The sequence below is a fragment of the Sitophilus oryzae genome, unplaced genomic scaffold (assembly GCF_002938485.1).
Source record: "Sitophilus oryzae breed Bouriz unplaced genomic scaffold, Soryzae_2.0 scaffold_1442_pilon_pilon, whole genome shotgun sequence".
Lineage (NCBI taxonomy): Eukaryota > Metazoa > Arthropoda > Insecta > Coleoptera > Curculionidae > Sitophilus > Sitophilus oryzae.
The window spans coordinates 5753915-5765926 of record NW_022146107.1 but is presented as its reverse complement, the minus strand read 5'-3'; the positions used below and the strand labels follow the sequence as shown (position 1 = coordinate 5765926).

Here is a 12012-nt window from a genome sequence, read left to right as displayed (position 1 = left end):
ATATTGATGTTACTTCATAAATTATTTGGAAAAAATCGAAATAAAAATGAAATTTCTACACCCTGTATCTCCGAAACTAAGCATTTGAGGACATACATTTATACGAACTTTTTTACTTATTTTAAACTGCAGAATATGCTGCCGAAGTTTCCGGAATACAATTGGGAGCACCCTGTATATAAAAATTGTGGCAAATAAGTATTATTTATAAACTTTCATGCACAAAATAAATAAAATTTCATTTTGAAAAGTTTTGAGATTAGATTAGATAAAGATATGTTAACTCTGTAAAAAATGACATGCTTATAGTTGTATTATCCATAAAACAATACGTTTTATTGTTAATATTAAATTATTTACAAAACATATGAATTTATAACCATATGTTTGAAATTTATCCACAACAAATCAAATAGATATTCATTAATACCAAATCAAGCTTATTTTAAAATTCTGGCCATTTAAATTGTTAAAATTATACCGATTTGGTCATTTTAGAAGTGTGGTCTGGATTTTAACGTGTAAGACAGTGATGTAGGCAGCTTAATGGAAAATCAAATATATTAAAGAGATAAAAGTTGGGTTGATACATTTCTTCTATGCGGTATTGCCGGATCTTGCATCAAAAGTTCAAACCGCACAAGTAGACGTTTATGGAAAATGTTGCATCTAGGGTTGGAACCTTATTTTTCACAATTAGTTACTGATTTCACTACAGATGTAATAGATTATATTTAGCTTAGATATATTATCTTCATTTCAGTAGTATTACATGAAAGTTTTTAAAATAGTTTTTTTTCTACACAAATTTTCCTACAAACGTAAAAACCGGCAACACTGTATGCCGCTTTAATTTTGTCTGTCTGTCTGTCAACCGGTCAGTATTATACCGGTATATTATTCTCTATCTTACACGTTAAAATCCAGACCACACTTCTAAAATGACTAAATCGGTATACCCAGTACTATAACAGTAGCTATCATATTGCAGCAGATGAAAGTTATAAATTTATATTCAAATGCGCATGATCGGCCAAATCATTTCACACAGGGGAAAGAACAAAAAATATATAAATAATACCAATAATTGGTATGAATTGGTATCAATTATTGAATTAAAAAAAATTGGTATCAATTATTGAATTAAATGCCAAAAAACGGCGTCGGAGATGACTTGGAAATAAAGACAGCTGTCAGTTTCTATGAAGAATAACATTTTCTATGTTACATTATATTACATCATTGATCGGTAATTTCACACCCATCGAACGCCGTTTTTTTTTCCAACATACGGTAATATCCAGTATAAAAAATGCACAGTCATGTTGGAACTATAATATAAAACTATCACAAGGCAACATACTCTTCAGATGAAAATAAGTAAAATAGTTTGTATAAATTTATATCCTAAAATACTTCGTTTCGGGGATTTCGGTTTTTTCCCAATAATTTTTGAATTACACAATTGTCTGGATGTTTTTTGACGTGAGAAATTTGACTCCTACTTGTAGGGGGCGCCACATGATTTTTATAAAACTACTGAGTGAAAAATATCCTTTATTATTGATTTTTTTTTTCGTAAAAAAAGGTCTCTTGGTAAAAATCGTTACGAGCAACCACTCTTAAGATACATGGAATGAAAAGAGTCAATACATGTCATTACTGTCAAAAAATAAACATATAATGTTGACTAATTATTTGACTGAAATGGGAAATTTGGGAACTTTTTTTCAAATTAATCATACATTTTTCTAGAAGTAATTATGATAAGACAATTTCGGCTGAACCTTTGGCACAAAGACGTTTCAAATTTATTATTTTAGTCTAATAATTATCTAGTCAACATTTTTAGTTTCAACAAATTTCGCCAATGATATGTATTGACTAGTTCAATTCAATATATTTCGAGAACCATTACTCTTAGCGATTTTTACCGAGAGACCTTTTTTGCGTAAAATACTGCGGAAATGCATATTTTTAAACTCAGTGCTATATAGTGGAATACAGGCACGGACGAAAAGTTATTACTCTTCAAAACATTGAAAAATCATATAGGTGGCGCCCCCTACAAGTAGGAGCCATAGTGACATCAAAGTCAAATTTCTCATGTCAAAAAACACCCAGACACCAATTTTCATCTAGATATCGGCGTTAGTTGAAAAATAATTTGGTAAAAAATCGAAATAAAAACGAAACTTCTATCATAGTATAAGAAAACTAGTAGCTTTACTCCTTGTCAAATCCTTTGTTCTTTTTCTGCCATTTTATATGACCTTGTTCTCGCGTCCCCTGACCACTGACGTAGCTGATAGTCGTGGTCTATAACTAGGCGAAGTATAGTCGTGGCACTCGCTATAGTTTCACAGAGATGTATTTAGGAAAATATGAGTTCACAATAAAATAAAATAAAAAAAATTGATCATCGAGTAAAAATTTGCTTGAAAACTGAATATTTTCACATTTCGTAGAAGTAACAATTCTTCTGTATCTGAAAATCTTCTGATGGGAAGAAATGCGGAAAAAATATATAATGACATATTTTTATATTATGTATTATCTATTTCAAAGGTTTTCTACAACTTTTTTTTTAATTTAAAACAATTTTAATTTTCACATTAATGTGTTTGTTTTGTAATAATATATTGGTTAAGTAATTTTCATTGGATAACTAATACATTGAACAACACATTGTTACCGAGTCCCGAAGGTACCGAAAGAACCGGGAATTAATAATTTCGAGTCCCGGTTCTTTGATATCTCAAAAGAACCGAGAATTTCCGGTTCTGAACCCTAGTTACCATATTATCAAGAAATTATGTTATTCAACTAAAAAATAAAAAAAATTCCAGATTTTTTTTATCAAAAAAAAATTGCGTAGGAAAATCCTCATATTTCTGGGGCCAAAATATACTACCCCTAAAAATATATGCACTTATTTAAGACTCACCCTGTATAGGGCGATTCACGGTTATGGTACGTTATAGCGTTTTCGAAACCGGAGCTATTTTTCGGAACCGGTAATTTCGGTACCATGCCTCTAAGGAACCGGGATTTCCCGTTTTTTAGGTACTTTTGGTACTAGCAAATTTTTGTTCAGTGATGGTACAGTTCGTTAAACAGCAAGTAAGGGATGGTTGTCAAAAGTAAAATCGATAAAAAATTGAGGTTTTAATGAAAATAGTATCAAATTATTAAGTAGTCATGAGAAAACTAACCTGAACACAAACATGATCAAAAATGACTCTCAAAAAAAACTCAAAGAACAATTTTTTAAATTATTACTACAACCAATAGCAGCACACCGTAAGGCACTCATTTTTTGTCAATCCGTCTCTGTGCTGGGACGCAACGCTCGTACCTCGCAGGTCGACGGACGGAACTCAACTGAAACGCTCTGCAATCTGCCGATATTCGACAGATTGTAAAAACTGGTAGAAAATATTAGGGAGAGTGCAACTACTCTTTTCCTTCTACTATGCTTCTATACTCTGTATCTCAGAAACGAACCATTTTAGGACATAAATTCATACAAACTATTTTATTTATTTTTATCTGCAGAATATTCTGGCCGAAGTTTCCCGAGTATAATTCAAACCACCCTGTATATGAGATAGCGTTTTTTAATAAAAGTGATAAAAATAAGAAAAATGCGATATTTGCATTAAGAAATTTTATAGGAAAAACTTACCTTTCCCTTGCTAAATCCTCTACAGTTAATTCATTCTTATCAGGAAATTCATTTAAGTTCTCATTAATTCTGGAGTCAGATTTACTTTTCTCTATCGTTCGTTGCTCGTCAGCTTCAATTTTAACAGTACCAACCGCAACTTTTTCCGAATTATCCAACGTACTAGCTGCCTGTTCAGTTTCCGTTTGTAACTGAGTCATAGTTAGAGGTTGTATCTTCATAAGAATTTTCGTACACAATTCTAGACTTTTCGATATTTCATAATGGTTTAAATCGGCCACGCAAGAGCTTGACACTTTAATTATTTTGTTAAATAAGTTAGGTAAAATATTTGAAGTATTCTCTCCATATGACTCTATAGGGATAATATCTAATAGAAAGTCCGTTAAAATGCATAATTCTAGAATGTACGGTTGTCCACTACCAATTTCATTAACTTGACAGCGGTCTCGGTACTTATATTTTTTTATATTCTTAACGGCTTCGTCGTACAATCTTTCAATGTACGACCAAATATAGTAACTTTGGAGTGTGTTAAATAGCAAATTTGCATTTTTCACTAGTTCCTGACAATTTTTACTAACAAACTGCTTATTCAAAAGCTTGTCATCGTTTTTTAAACTATTTATATCTCCATTAAACGACACACATCTTACTGACTGATTTTTATGTCTTTGGAGATTAAGACATGACAAATATAAAGTTCGAAATATGTCGTATAAGATGCCATCTAAAATCACAGGACCAATTTGTGGTTTCTCAAACAAAGACGTTAAAAGCCTATAAGGTTTCACGTCAAGAGGAACAACTGAAATTGCCTTTTTCAATATATTCTTTATTCCATCGTTTAAAAGATCGTAGGCTATCGAGTGTTTTTTAGGATCCGAAACTTCTTTATTTAATTCGCCTTCTACTTGGACTAGTGGTAAATTATTTGTTTCTGTTTCAAGAAGCCACGAATATAAACGTCTAAAACAAACAATATTTTTTAGAAATAACATATCCATATAGTAACATAAATTATACCAGGTGACGACGAAATTGTCGCACAGACCGTCATTTCATTGATTTATTATCGTATAAATTTAAAATACAGTTCATCAAAATTCACATTTCCCATTAAAAAACAATTGAATAACATCCGGATTAACCGTAAGTGAGCACGAGGTTAGAAAAAAGACATTTAACCATTATATTAAAAGTCTTTCTTTAAGTAATCAGACATATTTAATTCTTAGTACATATTACTGTAGAACCGCTTTTTATTCTAAATTTCAAGAACATTCAAGATTAGTTTTGATATTGTCGACAACTAAAAATGCCTCTCTAGTCTCTTTAATGTCAAATTGTTTTGATAACTCAGTGAAAAATTAACAATATAAATTAATAAATAATATTCGATATATCGATTACAATCAATATGTGTTTATGCAACAATTTCGGTATCACCCGGTAGAGTAATGAGTAGTAAAAATTAAAATCAATTTGCATAATTACGTTAAGCTATCATTATGTTTGTATTACATTAAATAAACAAACATTCAATTCAAGGATTTTCCGTGGGTAGCCATACCTAACTATATTTGCAAAATTACTATACATAAAAATATATTAAATATTAAAACTCTAGGAAAATGATAGCACATACGTATAATAAGAATATTTGTGTATATTATAAAATTAAAATAAAAAAATTAAATAAACTTAGATCTTAAAAACTTCGGGATAACTAAATTGGCTTCATTTTTGTTGAAGACAAAAAAAGAAAATCAGCGATATTTCTGATTGCCTTTGTCTTTAACACTGACTACTCAATCGTCAGTCTTTCTTCCATGTATATGTTGATTTTATGAAACAAATTAAAATTTTAGTAAAATTGAATATGTCAAAATTTATAAAATAGCATTGTTACAATGAAAAACCGAAGTTAACAATTACGTCCAATATCGTTCTGCGCAATTAGAGCTGATTAGTAGCTCTCGCAGAGAGAAGCATAGGTTTATACGATAACTTTGTTCTAGAAAAAATTAACTAGAAAAGTGCATGTTAAAGTCACGTAAACAAAGTTGTGTGTAATGGCATAGGTTTATCCAAGAAGTTTATAATATTTAAAGTTATAAAGTTCTTAACAAATAGTTTTTTTATATCATTGACTTATTGAAATCAAGATTATACGATATTACGTCAGAGGCCCGATTCTGTAAACATATTTCCTGTCTAGTGACCCATCAATTATTGTTTAGAAATAGGCTAGACAAAAAAAATCGCGCTATGAAGCTTACAGAATCCCACTGCTGAATGCCCAATGGTAAAAAGAATAGTTTTGACATAATATGTCAAATATTCCACAACTATCTTATTTTAATGATAATAAAAGAATTATAAATTCTGTACAACTCTTCACTTTCAATTTTTTTGTAATTGTCTCCACCTAATCTTACTTAATAATTAAATAAATAATTTATTTTTGTTATTCATAATGCTGATTATTCCTGCACAGGGGCGCATATACGGGAGGGGTAATGGGGGTAATTATACCTCCCAGAAAGATTTATAAATAAGAAGATGTAATAAAAAAGAAATAAAATAAAATTCACACAAAAGAAATTTAAAACCACTCAAAATAGAAAATCCAGACCAATCCAATTTATTTGTTCCATAGTCACAATACCTTTAGCAAAATTTAATTTTGAATTAGCTAAATATTGACACTACCCTTCCCAAACTTAATCTCTGGATGCGCCATTGTTTCTGCATTATTTTTTTTATCAATAACTCATTAATAAAAAAATCCCATTTGTTGCGAACTTTTTGGCACGCCCTGTATAATATTGTACTTCCCATTTTCCCAAAACGGTTAAGAAACAATGTTTCGATAATTACTAATAAAAAAAGATAAGAGCAAACAACCTGAACTTTTATCGCAGATTATCCTAACATAATAAGATAACGCTTGCAGACGAAATACTCCACTTATCTGTAAACTATTTTAAAACATTTCCAAATTAAAAACTTGTTTAATAATAAATTTAGAGAAAAGTTTTGTATCTTGAACAACAGTACTGAGGCACCCAATATTTTTACAAATAAAATATAAGCAAAAAATCGATCTGATCAAGAAGGCTGTGACTTTCATACCTAAAAATCTTCTAATGCTTTCAATAAAAATATTAAGAAAGGAGTATATCAAAAAACTTAGGTTGGGCGTGATGGGACATAAAATGGCTGGCTTAAATTCCGGTTTATCAGTGCTGTTCTAATTTTAGTTAAAACGTGTAAAAATATAATGCAGAGTAGACTCAATGATTTGTTGTTTTATTTTACTCGTCAATAAATGTTAGAAGTTATTAAAATTGTTTTCTATTTTTATTAGAAATACAGGGTTCGTATAAATGTATGTCCAAAAATGCTTAGTTTCGGAAATACAGGGTGTAGAAATTTCATTTTTATTTCGATTTTTTCCAAATAATTTATGAAGTAACATCAATATTTTGATGAAAACTGGTGTCTGGTAGTTTTTTGACATGAGAAATTTGATTTTGATGTCATTATGACTTCTATTTGTAGAGGGCGCCACCTACATGTGTTTTAACTGTTTTGAAAAGTAATAACTTTTTGTTCGTACCTGTATAGAACTACTGAGTGAAAAAATATACATTTTCGTATTGATAATTTCGATTTCAAATATCTCGAGAACTATTACTCGTAGCGATTTTTATTAAGAGATCTTTTTTACGTTAAAAATGTCGTAAATATATATTTTTTTACTTAGTAGTTTTATACAGGTACGGACGAAAAGTTCTTACTCTTCAAACAAGTTAAAAATATGTAGGTGGCGTCCTCTACAAGTAAAAGTCATATTGACATCAAAATCAAATATCTCATATCAAAAAACTCCCAGATACCAAATTTCATCCAAATATTGACGTTACTTTAGATTTGGAAAAAATCGAAATAAAAATGAAACTTCTACACCCTGTATTTCCGAAACAAAGCATTTTAGGACATATATTTATACGAACTTTTTTACTTATTTTTATCTGCAGAATATGCTCCCGAAGTTTCCGGAATACAATTCGGACCACCCTGTATATATTTTTATAAGTTATAAAGTAATAAATTTGTTTATAAGTAAATCAAATTGGCGTATCTTGATTAGTTTTGACAAGTAGTAAATAAAAAGCGCAAATGCAAGAAAAACATATGATTAGTTAATTTCAAGTAAATTTCATAAATGATTGGTTTACTACACGTAACGCATACCGTATGATCGAAAAAAAAACGGCGTTCAGTTGGCTGGGAAATGACGATCGATGACATTTCCCGTATAAATTTACGTATAAAATGACCGCGATTTTCATTTCATAGCCAACGCTGACGCCGTTTTTTCTCGATCATACGGTATTATATTGTCATTTACCAGTGAAAAGTTATTCCATAATTTTTTTCGATTTTTGACCGAGGTCTACCCCACGCTGCATAACTAACTATTTCACGGTCTTTTCCGGTAAGTCATAATAGTGTCACACACTGTTAATTTCAGTTCTAGCACAATTTCTTCCTATATTTACCCTCTAACAAAACCAATTGTAAAATAAATAATATAAAATAAGATCAGTAAAACAAATCCACAAAATTTAAAATAAAATTCAAGCGACACGTCAAATGAACCAACGAGATTTGTACAAAATTCAAAGAGCTGTCAATTTTAAATTTAGTACAACTCTCATTGGTTCTTTGAAGTGTCATTCAGTGTAGTCAGCGATAGAATGTAGTTGCGAGAACGGGCCTTGAAACGTCAAACAGAACTGTCAATGATAGGGACCCATGGTACAAAGAAAACAAGGTATGATCGATAACGGCTCCAATTTCGTTAAGTTTGCGCATACCACCTGTGACGTCATACGCCATTACCGCAAAAAAAATATCCATATTATTCAATTGCCACTAATAAAAAAAGACCTAAAATAGGGAAGAATTAGGACATAACCCAAAAGTTATGTCAAATCATCGAGCTTGACATTTGAAAAATTATTTTCACATTTATTATGTGTCATCTGTTTGACAATTTGAAATTGGCGCACGGGGCTCGCCGACCAATGGTGCCGTTTATCACCTCTGACGTAGTGAGCAACCTGCGCAATATCATATCTTGCATTCTTTGTATCATGATAGGGACCTATGATGTCGATACCGTCAACCATACATGAATACATGGATAGAGTTATACCCCTTACTTAATCTTTTTATTCAAAGTTCTAACGTAGTTACCCATAAGAATTATCTGGCATTGCACAAAACACGCGTGATCACAAAAGTCTTGATCATGTACAGTCCCTTCATTTCAATAAATTCCATTTTTTTACGTAAAACAGTAGTGCTTTAAAGATTTTTTCGCTAATCAAGGCCAGCTGCATAAACATAGTAAGCCTTCAGCTGACCTTGACAAAGAATCTATAGAACTAAGTAAATTCCTACTTCGATATCTGTCCTTCAAGTCACGAAAATCCAGTTTGAATTAAAGTAAATAATGTAATATCCGTAATTGTCAACAATTTCTATTTTATAAAATACGGGTAAATAAACTGCTAACCTATTTAAAGACATATCTCTCCTTAAAATGGTAGATAAGGCCGCTGTCACCAACCTTACCATATCGGCGTACAGAAGTTGTTTATTTTGCATGGGAAAACAAATTATTAGCAAATCCAATGCCGATCTTTGTACTAAAACGCTTGAATCTTGAACAGCGGCGCATAGGCCTGATACCTAAAAAAATAAATAAAATAAAATAAGTGACTAATACAGTGATCATAAAAAAAATTGCAGTAAATGGAATTTTTTATTTTGAAGTTATCGGTAAAATATTTTTGAAAAATCAATTCAGCACGTCTAGTACTAGAAAACATAATTCTGGCATATAATGCATCAACTATCCGAAAACTGGACATTAAATGACAATATATGTTTATCGCATATAAAAGTTGTTCAGAATTCAACATTACGCATATGCACCATAGCGTGGCTAGATAGAAGACTCTACTGGTCTCAACCTTGGGGCACCAGGGGGCAACCCATTGTATTCTCGTCTCCCTTACACTTCTACATGCGGGCCTCTGTAGAAGGGGACTGACTCCTTGCGGTGTAGACTTCAAATCCAAGGAGGGAATAGAGAAAAAGGGATATATCCTCTATTATATATTCGGGACAACACAGGTCATATATCATGTCTAAGGAGGGACCAAGTTAAAGAGGTGGAGAAAATGGAGATATATTCTCCAGTCTCCACCTTATGGGTACCTCAACCGGAGACAAGTTCCTTGACTGTGAAGGGCGCGAAGGGCTAAACCACAAGCGGGGAAGGGTGTATACCCTCGTAGGAGGTAAATGCCCGCTCCTCGGAGGATGAACATCTGTTGTCAGAGGAGGATGGGAAATACCCTGTCCCTCCTACAACAGGAAGATCCCCATGTGAGTTATAAACTGTATGATGAGTTATAACTCAAGAAAGATGGACACAATAGATCTTTAAGGTCGCGGTGATTAACCCCCCTATCACTCATTCTACGACGCCGCAACACAGAATTTTACTAGACGCAGCACTTGTTACTTTAAGAAAATAGCAGATACAAAATAACAGCCCGTGTTAAGTCCTTTGTCATGTACCTATTGAATATTAAATATAGGCTCTTTTTTTTGAAGTATTGATTGCTTAAAACCAATAAATAACAGAATAGTATTATTTTCAAAATAACAGTTAACTATTATTTAGGAGTATTAGTTTTGCCTAAATCCGCCAGTTTTTAAAATGTTTAGAAGGCATTCTTGTCATTCATACATAATACTTTAAAATATGACGAATACCAAACTTTTTTTTATATTGGTCATAATGAATTGATTTCGCATAAAATATTTTATGATAACTTCATAATAAAAAAAATATTTGATAACGTTTTGACTATCACTGTATGTAGGTAATATATTATAGAAAATTGTACCATTAATCCGATATCGTGTCCCATTAGATGCAATTGATCTTCCATGGCTAATTTTCGATTATAATGAGACAAGACGTAAGTAATTGCTGGTAATCGAACGGGACTGTTATTAGCGACGCATTGCCAGATGCAAGTATAAAAATAAGCCGGCTCCACACCTTCACAAACGTTTTCTAATAATAAATTAGTTCTGTAATACAAAAAGCATTATTCTATTAATCTTTCTGGAGATAAAGAGAAAAAAATAATATACAAGATGGTCCGAATTGCATTCGGGAAACTCCTGAAACATATTTTACCAATAAAAATAAGTAAAAAATTAGTATAAATTGATGTCCTAAAATGGCTTCGTACAGGGTGTCGAAGTTTGGTTTGGTGTATTTTTATTTCGATTTTTTCCAAATAATTTCTAATGAATTAATGTAAATATGTGTACGAAAGTTGGTGTCTGGATATTTTTTGACATGAGAAATTTGATTCCAATATTAATAATAATAATAAGTCATATTGGCACTGGAATGAAATTTCTCAATTTTTATCCAAATATTTATATCAGTTCAGAAATTATATGGAAACAATAGAAATAAAAATATACAGGGTGTCGAAATTTCACCCCGTATCTTCAAAGAGAAGCCTTTGAAGACATAAATTTATACGAACTTTTTTACTTATTTTTATCAATAGAATATTCTGCCTGTAATATGTCTCCCTGTAATATGTTCCCTAAAACAATTCGGACCACCCTGTAGAAGAGGAATCATGAAAGAAGACGATTGTATTAGGATATTGTTATTCAGAAAAGATATGCGAAGCCAATACTTAAATAATTTAAAATGAGAAAACTTGCGTCAATTCCTGTATTAAACATAGACAGACACAGATATTCTCGTCGCGTATATTATTCACAGTGACAAACGGCTGAAAGTGCATCCACGCTATCGTAAAAACGGCGTATCGGCGTAACGACCTTGAATAGATTTCCAGTAATTCTATTGGCTGAAAAATTCATCTGTCAAAAATTTTATCTGTCAAATACATCTGTCAAAAAATTCAGCCAATAGAATTACTGGAAATCGATTCAAGGTCGTTACGCCGTTACGCCGATACGCCGTTTTTAGGATAGTGTGGATGCACCCTGAAAGTACCTGTCATAAAAACAAAAGGAATGGAATGAATTTATCAGCAATATACATTCATTTGTTAATATTTAGAATCCTCCAGTATTACGTAATCGTTTTCTTTCGTAAATCGAACTACATATACCTAATGCTATATTTACTAATGACATCGAAATTAATTTATTTAGAGGTCATTGATATTTTGCTA

At 31.5% G+C, this 12012-nt stretch overlaps 1 protein-coding gene across 3 annotated transcripts in view; it reads right to left on the bottom strand.

The window, feature by feature from the left end:
• Positions 1-12012, bottom strand: part of LOC115877120 (protein dopey-1 homolog) — a 51169-nt gene that overhangs the window by 20116 nt on the left and 19041 nt on the right. For all 3 annotated transcript variants that reach the window (XM_030893232.1, XM_030893231.1, XM_030893233.1), the window contains 3 exons: positions 10687-10876; positions 9282-9457; positions 3689-4657 (listed from right to left, as the gene is read on the bottom strand). In XM_030893232.1, the coding sequence (XP_030749092.1) occupies positions 3689-4657; positions 9282-9457; positions 10687-10876 (1335 nt within the window). The remainder of the gene's footprint in view (positions 1-3688; positions 4658-9281; positions 9458-10686; positions 10877-12012) is intronic.